Raw genomic sequence first — 13,659 nt, forward strand, 5'->3', positions numbered from 1 at the left:
ACAGTGGCCAATCCAGGTCACAAATACCTGGCAAGATCCCAAAAATGTACACAACATTTTATACTGTTTATCCCAGAAATAGTGGATTTTCCCCAGTCCATTTAATAACAGTCTATGGAATTTTCCTTTAGGAAGCCGTCCAAACCTTTTTAAAACTCCGCTAAGCTAACCGCCTTTACCACATTCTCTAGCAACGAATTCCAGAGTTTAATTACACGTTGAGTGAAGAAAACGTTTCTCTGATTCATTTTAAATTTACTACATTGTAGCTTCATCGCATGCCCCCTAGTCCTAGTATTTTTGGAAAGCATGAACAGATGCTTCACATCCACCTGTTCAACTCCACTCATTATTTTATAGGCCTCTATCATATCTCCCCTCAGCCGCCTTTTCTCCAAGCTGAAGAGCCGTAGCCACTTTAGCCTTTCCTCATAGGGAAGTCGTCCCATCCCCTTTATCATTTTTGTCGCCCTTCTCTGCACCTTTTGTAATTCCACTATATCGTTTTTGAGATGCGGCGACCAGAATTTAACACAATATTCGAGGTACACCTAAATTTTGAATCACCCGTGAAAATTCCATTTCTCCACCTGTAACCACGCCCCTTTTGCCTCCGTGCATTAGGAATTCGGCGCACATCATTACAGAATATGCTTAGCGAGTTGTGCGCCTAAATTCAAATCAGTGCCAATTAGTGCTCATTATTGCTTATTAAATGTTGTTATCAGCACTCATTAGCTTGTTAAGCCAATTAAGTTACGCGCTGTGTTATAGAATCTGCACCAATTTCGGTGCCTAAATATAAGCACACTATATAGAATCTGGGGGTTAGTGCCGGGATCCACGCCCAGTTTTGGGCACAAGGATTTACACCAACAAAACCTGGTGGAAATCCTCGTGCCTAAATTAGTTACAGATCTGCCGTATTCTGTAACACTGCGTGCAAATTCTAGGAACATCCCTGACCTGCCCATGCCCCTCCCATAGTCACACCCCCTTTTTGGATCTGTGTGGAAAAATTTATACGTGTATCTTTATAGAATACTGACTACAAAGATTTTATTTATTTATTTATTTGTTGCATTTGTATCCCACATTTTCCCACCTATTTGCGGGCTCAGTGTGGCTTACAATAAGACTTGAATAATAGAAATACATTTGTTACAACTAAGTTATGGATTACATTGAACAGAGTTGTGCGAGGCATTCGAATATCGTTGGTAGTATAACAATGGGACAAAACACAGAGACATTAGAAAGAGACAATGGGAAAAAAGGGCATTATTAGGCGCCTAGACATATAGTGTACATAGTTCCGTGGACGAATGTATGGTTGACTGGATAAAGGGATGATGGATCAGATGTGGATGTGTATTGCATTGTGGACAGTGAGTGGTCTCTATGTGTATTGGCTCTTTCCATAAGTTTGTTCGAATAGGTGTGTCTTCAGTAGTTTACGGAAGGAGGCTTGTTTGTTGATCATTCTTAGGTTGCGTGGTAATGTATTCCAAGACTTCGTGCTCTTGTAGGAAAAGGTTGACGCGTGTATCGTCTTGTACTTCAAGCCCCTGCAGGTTGGGTAATGAAGGTTGAGGTGAGTTCGGGATGATCTTTTGGCGTTTCTAGGTGGTAGGTTTATTAAATCAGACATGTACGCTGGGGCTTCACCGTAAATGATCTTATGGACTAGTGTGCAAGTTTTAAAAGTAACGCGGTCCTTGAGTGGAAGCCAATGTAGTTTCTCTCGTAGTGGTTTTGCCCTTTCATATTTAGGTTTTCCGAAGATGAGCCTGGCTGCTGTGTTCTGGGCTGTTTGAAGTTTCCTTAGTATTTGCTCTTTGCAGCCAGCGTATAATGAGTTGCAGTAATCCAAGTGGCTAAGGACGAGGGATTGCACTAGGCTGCGGAAGACGAATCTTGGGAAGAATGGTCTAATTCTTTTCAATTTCCACATGCTGAAGAACATCTTCTTGGTTATGTTGTTTGCGTGAGTTTCGAGTGTTAGGTGGCGGTCGATAGTCACTCCAAGGATTTTTAGTGTTTCTGAGATTGGAAGTTTTAGGTTTGGTGTGTTTATCACGTTGAATTCTGTTGTGTTGTATTGGGAGGTGAGTATCAGGCATTGGGTTTTTTCTGCGTTCAGTTTCAGGCGGAATGCATCTGCCCATGTGTTCATGATGTGTAGACTTTTATTGATTTCGCTGGAGATTTCTTTGATGTCTTGTTTGAATGGGATGTATATTGTCACATCATCGGCGTATATGTACGGGTTGAGGTTATGGTTTGATAGGAGTTTTGCTAAAGGGATCATCATTAGGTTGAATATAGTTGGAGAGAGAGGTGATCCCTGTGGGACTCCACATTCAGGTATCCATGCCTTGGACGTGGTTGAATTTGATGTGACTTGATACGAGCGCAGGGTTAGGAACCCCTTGAACCAATTCAAGACATTTCCTCCGATGCCAAAGTATTCAAGTATGTGTATTAGGATTTCATGATCAACCATGTCGAAGGCGCTGGACATGTCGAATTGTAAGAGGAGTATATTGTTGCCGGTTGCAATTCTTTGTTTGAATCTGGTCATTAGGGTGACTAATACTGTTTCTGTGCTGTGATTCGAACGGAATCCTGATTGGGCATCATGCAGTATTGAATGTTTGTCTAGATAGTTTGTGAGCTGTTTGGTTACCATACCTTCGGTTAGCTTGGTTATTAGTGGTATGGATGCAATTGGCCTGTAGTTGGTTATTTCGCTCGTGTTTTTCTTTGTGTCTTTAGGAATTGGTGTGAGTAGGATTTTTCCTTTTTCTTTTGGGAAGAGTCCATTTTGTAGCATGTAGTTTATGTGATTTGTTAGGTTTGTTATGAATTGTTGAGGAGCAGTTTGCATGAGGCTATTTGGACATATGTCTAGTTTGCAGTTGGATTTGGCATATTTTTTGAGAGTTTTAGAGATGAGTTCTTCTGGTAATAGTTCAAATTCGGTCCAGGTTCTGTCTGCTGGGTGTGTTCCTTCTTCTGGATCTAGACAGTCTAGGAGAGTGGTGTATTCTATAGTGCTGGCGGGTAATTTTTGTCGTAATTGTACAATCTTCTCCTTGAAGTATTTTGCAAGGTTGTCAACACTTGGTGTATCTTTGCCGTTGGTTGTAACAGGTGTGGTGTCTAACAGTTTGTTCACGAGGTTGAAGAGTTTATGTGTGTCTTTGTAGTTTGGTCCTATTAATGTTTTATAGTGTAGTCTTTTTGTCTGTTTGATGGTGTATTTGTATTTTCTCCGAAGTTGTTTCCAGTCGTTTAGTGTTTGTTCATCTCTCTTTTTATTCCAGGCTCGTTCAAGTCTCCTGACTTGTGTTTTCAGTTTTTTCAGCTCTTCGTTGAACCATGGATTTGCATTTTTCCTGTGTGATGTTCTGGTTTGGACTGGGGCGATTTTGTCTAATGTTGTTGTGCTTATATCATCCCATTCTTGGAGGAATTGGATGGTGCCAGCGTTTGCAGTCCATTCACTCTGGTAGATCTGTTGCCAGAATGTTGTGGGGTCTATTTTTCCTCTTGTTGTGTAGGTTGTTCGCTCATGTTTGTTGATTGTGTTTGGTTGTGTTTTTTGCCAGTAAAGTGTGACATTTGCTTTATGGTGGTCTGACCATAGTGTGGGTGTCCATCTTGTGTTGGTGAGTGTGATAGTTGAGTTCGGTTCGAGTCTATTTGTTATGATATCTAGTGTGTGTCCTTTTTCGTGTGTTGGTTGTAAGTTGGGTGTTTGCAGATCCCAGAGTTGTAGGAATTCTTTGAATTCTCGTGTACTTGGTAGGGTGTCATCTTCTAGGTGTAAGTTGATGTCTCCTAGTATGAGGATGTTTGAGGTTGATACGCAGGTATTCGAGATGAAATCCATGAGTTGTGTTTGGGCGTCTTGCCATTTTCCTGGTGGCCTGTAGAATAGGATTGTGTTAAGGTGTCCTATTAGACTTGGATGGTTGATTCTTGTCGATGCAATTTCAAGTTGTGGTGAGGTAGATTCGCCTGTGATTGTGATGGTGAATTCAGGTTTGTATATTAAAGCTATTCCTCCTCCTCTTTTTTCTCCATTTCTTGTCCAGTGCGTGATTTTGTATTCTGGTGGGCACGTTTGTAGGATGGCGGGGTCTGTAGGACTATGGAACCAGGTTTCTGTGATAAATAAGAGGTCTAGTTTGTCTGTGGTGATCCAATCTAGTATGTCTATCGAGTTGCTTACTGCTGATCTTGCATTGACGTATCCTAGTTTGATTTGGTGATGTGGTTCCAAGGCGGGGTTAGATGTGTTTATTTTTATTAACTGTCTGTGTCTTCGATGGTTGAATTTGCTGTTGTCATTGTTTTCCCTGTTTTCTCGTAAATATTCGGGGTTTGTTCCTGTTGGTTGGTTGTTGTGTCTTTGATTTGGTAGGTTGTTTAAAGGTTGTGCATGGGATTGGTGATATGTAAGTGGGTTGCTGTGGTTGTTGTTTTGGGTGTGCATGGTGTGTGTGTGAGTGTTATGCGGATTGTGAGTAGTGGAGTTGTTGTTGTCTAGGTTTTGTGTTGTGTTTGCATGTGAGAATATAATGAGACACTGGATGGTTATGAGTGTATTGCTGGTGTTCATTTCTATGTGTTGGGTGCTGTGGCAAATAAGTAATTGGTGTGTATTTGAGCAATACTACGTTACAATTGCATTTGAGCTTGGTTACAATTTAAGCGAAGTAGTGCTAACATTTTCAGTTAATCTAGCAACAATTTAATTCAAAGCTGGCAGCAGTTCAGTGCTAGGCAGGCACAGTGTCACTTAACTTTGTATTTTAGTATGGCAACAATTTAATTTAGAGCTTGGCAACAGTTTATTGCTGGGCGAGCCTACTCTGAATGCTTGCCAACAGTTCACTATTAGGCAGATGAGGTAGTATTTGCATTCGCGTTAGTCTTAGCAGCAATTTTAATTGAAGCATGGCAACAGTTAAAGGTGCTATTTTGGCATAGGACACTGTGGCTTTCAGTTTAGAGTAAGCAGAGCAAAGCAGGGTAAAGCAAGGATTTTTTAAATTATGTAAAAGCTAAAGCAGTGCATGCAAGCTTGCTTGGTAACAGTTCGCTGTTATGCGAATGAGGTAATATTTACATTTGCATTAGTCTTAGCAGCAATTTAAATTAAAGCATGGCAACAGTTAAGGTGCTATATTGCCATAAGACACAGCAGAGTATAGCGAGGATTTTTAAATCATGCTAAAGCAATGCATGCATTTAAGATGTGTGCGTAAATATTAATTGTTGCCAATTAGCATCAATAATTAATCATGGGTGCCCAATTGTTAATGCTTATTGGCTCATTATTCAGTTAAGTTCTGTACGCTCCGAAATCTGCATGCACAGTTTTGAGTGCCATATATAGAATTTGGAGGTTTATGTACAATTAAAAGTATCCTAACCTGCAAATAACCCAGGACCCAACAGGGCCACTAGAACTTTGAACTACTCATCTGTATTACTAATAAGAGCCTGGCTAAATTCCAAGTTTCACACATATAAAATAATTCTCTGAATTTTGAGGTAGATGCACTAAACGTTTTTCATCGTTAAATGAGCCCTCAGGGAAGAATTTCCTATCCTTTCCATGCACTTAAGCCTATTTTCCGACGACAGTAGCAGCTAACGAAAACGGAATGGAGATGAGCAATTAGTGTGAAAACCCCATTGAAACGACATGCACTAACCTTTTCCGATTGCCTTTACGCAGGAAAAAGGCAGGAAAACTAACGAGAGGTCTGGACCTCTCGTTAGGACAGCTCCGTGGCAGGAAAAAGTGTTAAGTGAAAAAATAAACAAACTTTGAGCCAATCCCAGCGCATTAGCAGAGCTAAAAGTGCTGTGATTGGTCCAAAGGACCTCAGAAAACACATAAAAAAATAAAAATAAAAAAAGGATCAGGAGGGGGCAAGGGCGCTCATCAGGAGCGTCCTGTACGGACGGCCTTGCCCCCCCCCCCGCTGCTCCCCACTTTCCGCCGCTCCCCCCACCCCGAAAAAGCAAACTTCTAGAAGCCCCTGCCCCCCTCCCTTCCTCACTACTCTCTCACCTCAGCTCCGCCTCCCGACATCCTCCATCCGTGCCCCGCCCCCTTTTGGGGTCGTCGCCGCCATTCCCCTCCTCCATCGGGCCCCCTTCCTCTTACCGGGCCCGTGCAGCGCCTCTCTCCTCTGTCCGAAGGCGCTGCACGGGCAAGAAGAAAGCTGAATCAGCTGATGCCTGCCTTCGCGATGGCGCGTCTTTCTTCTGCTGCGCCCGCCCCTGTCTGACGTCAGTAACCTATGTAGGTTACTGACGTCAGACAGGGGCGGGCCCAAGACGAGAAAGACGCTCTATCGAAGCTAGGCGAAGGCAGGCATCAGCTGATTCAGCTTTCTTCTTGCCCGTGCAGCGCCTTCGGACAGAGGAGAGAGGCGCTGCACGGGCCCGGTAAGAGGAAGGGGGGCCCGATGGAGGAGGGGAATGGCGGCGACGACCCCAAAAGGGGGCGGGGCACGGACGGAGGATGTCGGGAGGCGGAGCTGAGGTGAGAGAGTAGTGAGGAAGGGAGGGGGGCAGGGGCTTCTAGAAGTTTGCTTTTTCGGGGTGGGGGGAGCGGCGGAAAGTGGGGAGGGGGCAGGGGCTGCTAGAATTTTGCTTTTTCGGGGTGGGGGGAGCGGCGGAAAGTGGGGAGCAGCGGGGGGGGGGGGGGCAAGGCCGTCTGTACAGGACGCTCCTGATGAGCGCCCTTGCCCCCTCCCGACCCTTTTTTTTTATTTTTGTTTTTATTTGGGAGCCATGTGCTTGCGATTTGACTGTGTTTTGACTGTTTGTGGCATGCGCAGAGCAGCTAACATAACGCTTGGCTGCTCTGCGCATGATTTGGGGGCCGATTAACGATGTGTATTGTGATTCTTTGATACATTGTACGTTTCACTACCGATCTCAGCATGTGTGACTTTTTTTTTTGGTGCATTTTTCGTTATTTTAAAATCGTTAGGGACTTTAACGATTTAGATTTTTTTACGTTTGGTTGCTGCATCTGCCTCTTTGTCCTTAAGGTGCAAGCTAACGTCTTTCTGGAATACAAACTGAAAGTGATTCTTTCATCCAGGCACAGTGAACTCAATTTCTGCTTCCACTGCAGAGGCTGCATGCTTAGCAAATCAAATCAAACATTATAAGAACAGAAAATTAATCTTGTCATCCATAGTGCTCCTCCCCCACACCTAAATTAAACCAAGTGGTAATTAAAGGAAGCAAAATAACATGCTTTGCACCACAGACATGAACAGTGTTGCAGCTAGCTTGCTTTATATTTATATAAAAAATAGCTAGCCTGCCTTTCTGAATTTAGGTGAGTGTCCACAAATTCTTGTACATTAAAACAAACAGCAATTCAGAGTAATAGTTTCAATAATAAACACTCTCCTTTACCATATAAAAGAGAGTGAAGCAGTAGCTCAGTGGTTAAAGCAGTGGGATGTGAAGGCAGTGCTCAAATCCTACTTCTGCTCCATGTGACCTTGGGCAGGTCATATAGAGGGGCATAATCGAATGCGAACGCCCATCTCCATGGGCGTCTATCTCCGACATGGGCGTCTATCTCCGAGAACGGGTACGTGAAGGGGCGGGACAAACCGTGTTTTCGAAAAAAATGGGCATCCATCTTTTTTCCGATAATACAGTTTGTGCCCAGCAAATGCATCGGATTTGTGCGGATTTGAGCCGGGCGGTTTCGTTTTTCAGTGATAATGGAAACCGAAGGCGCCCAGCTCAAAAATGACCAAATCCAAGGCATTGGTTCGTGGGAGGGGCCAAGATTCGTAGTGCACTGGTCCCCCTCACATGCCAGGACACCAACCGGGCACCCTAGGGGGCACTTGTAACAATTTAAAATAAACAGTTAACTACCTCTGAAGTCCATAGCTCCCTTCCTTTGGGTGCTAAACCCCCCAAATCCACCCCAAAACCCACTGCCCACAACTCTACACCATTACCATAGCCCTTATGGCTGAAGGGGGGCACCTACATGTGGGTACAGTGGGTTTTGGGGGCGGGTTGGAGCGCTCCCGTTTACCAGCACAAGTGTGACAGGTGTGGGGAGGATGGGCCTGGGTCCACCTGGCTGAAGTCCACTGCACCCACTAACAACTGCTCCAGGGACCTGCATACTACTGTGATGGAGCTAGGTATGACATTTGAGGCTGGCATACAGGCTGGAAAAAAAAGTTGTTAAAGTTGTTTTTTTGGGGTAGGAGGGGGTTAGTGACCACTGGGAGAGTCAGGGGTGGTCATCCCCGATTCCCTCCGGTGGTCATCTGGTCATTTAGGGCACTTTTTTGGGACTTGTTCGTGGAGAAAAAAAGGGTTAAAAAAAAGTGATCCAAATTCGCGCTAAAAACGCCTTTCTTTTTTCAAATATCAGCCGAGGACACCCATCTCTCCTCGGCCGATAAACACGCCCCAGTCCCGCCTTCACCACGCCTCCAACATGCCCCCGTCAACTTTGGCTGTTTCCACGACAGATTGCAGTTGAAGACGCCCAAAATTGGCTTTCGATTATACCGATTTGGACGCCCACGGGAGAAAGACGCCCATCTCCCGATTTGGGTCGAAATATGGGCGTCTTTCTCTTTCGACAATAAGCTGGTTAACCCTCTATTGCCTCAAGTAAAAATTGAGCTCTCTAGAGAAAAATACCCACTTGAGTATAACTTGCCTTGAGCTACTACTAATAAGGTGTGATCTAAATCCAAATAAATAAAATACTGTATCCATAGTAGGGCTGCAATTTTGCCTAAGTGTATTCTATAAGCAGTGTCTAGATTTAGGTGTGGTATATAAAATACACATAGTTGATATCCCAGCGCCTAAAATTATGTGCCTCAATGAAAATGTGGAATAAATCCCTGCATGTAGATTTACGCTCACTGGGCCATATTCTATAACTACATGCATACATTTGGGAATGCCCATGCAATGTCCTTTCCCCCTGCCTATAGCCACGCCCCTTTTGAACTACACACATTAAAAAATTTAGGTGCAGTTCATTACAGAATATGCTTAGCGAGTTATGCGTGTAAATTCAAATTATTTGCAATTAGTGCTCATTATTGCTCATTAAGTGTTGTTATCAATGCTGATTAGCTTGTTAAGCCAGTTAAGTTACATGCTTTGTTGTGGAATACACCTGGATTTTGGCGTGGATCTCTATTCGTGCTATATAGAATCCGGCAGGTTGTGTTCTTAGTTTCTTGCAACAGGAAATCAAGATTTATGATGTTTTCCCATTTCCCCAGTGTTTACACACTGGCATAGGGTTATGTGTTGCATAGGAAATGCAAATAAGACAGTGAGCTGACTGAAATGCAGACAATTGGCTTTGTTCAAACATCATGCTGTGACAGCTTGTTTCCTCTACCTAATTTCAGATGCCAGTGATGTTAAAGAGTGACTTTGGATGACTAAAAAATGATAATAAAAATCAATCATTGCATTTTCAGTAAGTTTGATCATGTACTATAAGATTCAGAGCAGGGCAGGCCTTAAAGTGTGTATAAAAGGAGATTTAAGTTGATATTTCAAACTCTGAGGCAGGGACAGGACACCCTGGAACTGCGAGGGAGGGAGGGGCCCCTGCCACACACTCTGATTCTCATACATACACTGTCACTCTCACAGGCACACTCGCACCCACTCACACTCTCTCTGTCACACACACACACTCTCACACATTCACTCGCTCTCACACACTCAATCTCACACACACTCTCTCACACATACACACTCCAAGGAAAACCTTGCTAGCGCCCATTTCATTTCTCAGAAGCGGGCCTTTTTTACTAGTGTACTATAAGATTCAGAGCAGGGCAGGCCTTAAAATGTGTATAAAAGGAGATTTAAGTTGATATTTCCAAGTTCCACAGGATCTTTGCTACATTTTTCTAATGTAGTACATGAATATTTGTAAAAGGAAAGGGAAATGGGACTTGATATACTGCCTTTCTGAGGTTTTTGCAACTACATTCAAAGTGATTTACATATATTTAGGTACTTATTTTGTACTAGGGGCAATGGAGGGTTAAGTGACTTGCCCAGAGTCACAAGGAGCTGCAGTGCGAATTGAACTCAGTTCCCCAGGATCAAAGTCCACTGCACTAACCACTAGGCTACTCCTCCACTCCATCAAAGTGGCAAAATACCTTTTGGCTATTAATTTATGTAAGACCCACCTTTGAAAGAATTGAACCACTGGATTATACAGTATGACCTGAAAGCTATGACCTCAGATCTTATATGAAAAAAAAGTAATAATGTGATTGTTCTTTGGACTGAAAGATAGTGATTATTGGAAGGTCTAGAGCTAGCCAAGCTGCTGCAATGAGCTGGTCTACCTGCCTCTTGATTGCTCTTCACTGTCTACTGTTTCTGTACCCAAATTTAAACAAACATCAGGGCTGAGATTAACGTATCAAAGTTGTTTTAAGAGCTTTTACTGAGAAATAAATGTTTTTCTGTTTTTTGCATAGGATACTATGGGAATGGTGTAAATGCCATCATTGTGTTTGCTGCGTGTTTTCTGCCAGACAGCAGCCGAGCTGATTACAACTATGTCATGGAAAATCTCTTTCTGTGAGTGAACTATGTTGCACAACTTCCTCTAATTTTAATCTATTTAAGCCAGGTAAACTGTCATCCTTTAACGGAGAGATGAAGTATTAAGCAAACTTTAATGCTATTCTAGACAATTGCTCTTGTATAGCTCTGTCCAAAGTGCTTTAGAGAGAAAATGTATTTATTTAAAACTAGGAAAAAATGCCCGTTTCTGAGCGCAATGAAACGGGCGCTAGCAAGGGGCCCCGTCCCTCCGAGCTACTTGCCTTGTTCGCCACAGTTTCCGTTTCGGCCCTCGAGTGTCATAGCTCCACCCTCGACGTCATGTTGTTTTGACGCGAGGGCGGTGCAGACACTCCAGGCCACACCGGATATCTCGGGCGCCTCAACTTCCGTGGAGGCTTCAGAACGTTGGGGTTGCCTTTTATATAGAGAGATTTTCTAAACTGCAATATCCAATTGTCCTAGATGGTGGTACATCTGGAACATACATAGAGGGGCATAATCAAACAGAAACGCCTATCTCCATGGGCGTTTATCTCCGAGAACAGGTCCGTGAAGGGGCGGACCGAATCGTATTTTCGAAAAAACATGGACGTTTATCTTTTTTTGAGCTGGGCGTTTTTGTTTTTCAGCGATAATGGAAACCGAAAACGCCCAGCTCAAAAACGAATAACTCCAAGACATTTATTCGTGGGAGGGGCCAGGATTCGTACTGCACCGGTCCACCTCACATGCCAAGACACCAACCGGGCACCCTAGGGGGCACTTTTACAAAAAAAAAAAAAAAGGTAAAACAGCTCCCAGGTGCATAGCACCCTTCCCTTGGGTGTTGAGCCCCCAAAATCCCCCTCAAAACCCACTGCCCACAAGTCTACACCATTACTATAGCCCTAAGGGGTGAAGGGGGCACCTACACGTGGGTACAGTGGGTTTGGGGGGCGGTTTGGAGGGCTCCCATTTACCAGCACAAGTGTAACAGGTGGGGGGGGGGATGAGCCTGGGTCCACCTGCCTGAAGTCCACTGCTCCAGTGACCTGCATACTGCTGCCAGGGAGGTGGGTATGACATTTGAGGGTGAAAATAAAAAGTTGTGAAACGGCATATTTTGGGTGGGAGGGGGTTCGTGACCACTGGGGGAGTCAGGGGAGGTCATCCCCGATTCCCTCCAGTGGTCATCTGGTCATTTAGGGCACTTTTTGGGGCCTTATTCGTGGAAAAACAGGGTCCAGGAAAAGTGCCCTAAATTCTCGCTAAAAACGCATATTTTTTTTCCATTATCGGCGAAAGGCGCCCATCTCTGATCGGCAGATAACCACGCCCCAGTCCCGCCTTCACCACGCCTTCGACACGCCCCCATCAACGTTGTCCGCATCCGCGACGGAGTGCAGTTGAAAACGTCCAAATTCGGCTTTTGATTATACCGCTTTATTCGTTTTTGGGAGATAAACGTCTATCTCCCGATTTGGGTCACAATATAGGCGTTTTTCTCTTTCGATTATAAGCAGGATAGTGAAAGACACAAAAAACTAGGGCAGCAGTTCAATTTAAATTTTTAATTGTGATTAATTGTGCAATTAAAGGTGAGACATAACCACCAGTCCATTGGGGGACACACACATTCTCTCCTTCCCCACCCCCCACTCCTACATTAGATATCACACCTTTGCTGGTGGGGATCCTGAAGCCCCACCAGTCAAAGAAATCCACTTCCAAAGCAGCCCCCCTTCCTCCTTGTGCTGTCTCAGGAGTGAGGAAGTCAGCGAGGTGCCTCCAGGGGAGGGAGGGAAGTTAGTTATTAATTGGTATTAAATTTTTAATCGCGGCCAACGTGCAGCTCTACAAAAAACATAGTAGAATACAAACAACTACAACAAAGAATCACTAAGGGCCCCTTTTGCAAAGCAGCTTACTGGTACCACCAATTTGTTTTGTGCCAATCCAGCACTACCATAGATGGTAGTGCCTGCCCCCAATGTGTGCCATTTCTGAAGTTGAGAAAATACTTTTATTTTTTCGGCACTGGGGCCTTACCCAGTAGTTACCTCCGGGTTAGTGTGGGAGCCCTTACCGCCCCCTAAATAGGGAAATGGCTGCATGGCAAGTGGTTTCCTTATCACACAGCCATTTCCTTTTTAAAAAAAACAGCCTGTTACCCGCTATGGTAAAAGGGGGTCTTGGTACACGGAAAATCCACACACCGACGCTAACACAAGACTCCTTTTCCTGCTGCTTGGTAAAAGGGACTGTAAATGAACTCATCTTAACTAAGACTAATATCTTGTGGCAGTAAATAAACTACTGTTAGACTGAAAAAAGCCTGAGCAAACAGAAATGACTTTAACTGTTTCCTAAACTGAAGGGATCAAAGTTATCACACCTAGGCTCACAGGCAAAGGTTTCCAAAAATAGTTGTGCTGGATATTGACAAATTTCAATGGTGATTTAGTGAATAGGAGATATAAATGCAGCACTTCTAACTGGCTCTTTTAGAACCAACTAATATAATTTTTTTCCCTTTCTTCTCCACAATATATATATATATGCACTCAAATATACATTCACAATAAAGGACACATTGGGCCAAATTCTATATATGGCGCCTAAAAAATCCATGTGGTAAAGATTTTCATCTAAGTGTATTCTATAAGCGACGCCTAGATTTAGACGCGGTATATAAAATATGCTTAAATGGAAATCCTAGTGCCCAAAACAATGTGCGTCCCTTTAGACCAACGAAAATGTGGCCTAAATCCTTGCACGTAGATTTACATACACTGGGCCATATTATATAACTGTATGCATAAATTTTGGAATGCCCACGAAACATCCATTTTTTTTGCCCATAGCAACACCCCTTTTGAACTGCGCACATTAAAATTTAGGTGCAGTTCATTACAGAATGTGCTTAATGAGTCATGTACGTAAATTCTAATTATTGCCAATTCTCATAATTGCTTGTTAAAGGCTGTTAACAACACTAATTAGCTTGTTAAGCCAATTAAGTTACATGTGTTG

At 43.6% G+C, this 13,659-nt stretch overlaps 1 protein-coding gene across 1 annotated transcript in view; it reads left to right on the forward strand.

The window, feature by feature from the left end:
• PRUNE2 (prune homolog 2 with BCH domain) overlaps positions 1-13,659 on the forward strand; it is a 499,460-nt gene that overhangs the window by 447,007 nt on the left and 38,794 nt on the right. The window contains 1 exon segment of the mRNA XM_030193721.1: positions 10,557-10,659. Coding sequence (XP_030049581.1) covers positions 10,557-10,659 — 103 coding nt within the window.

Source organism: Microcaecilia unicolor, chromosome 2 (genome assembly GCF_901765095.1).
Source record: "Microcaecilia unicolor chromosome 2, aMicUni1.1, whole genome shotgun sequence".
NCBI lineage: Eukaryota > Metazoa > Chordata > Amphibia > Gymnophiona > Siphonopidae > Microcaecilia > Microcaecilia unicolor.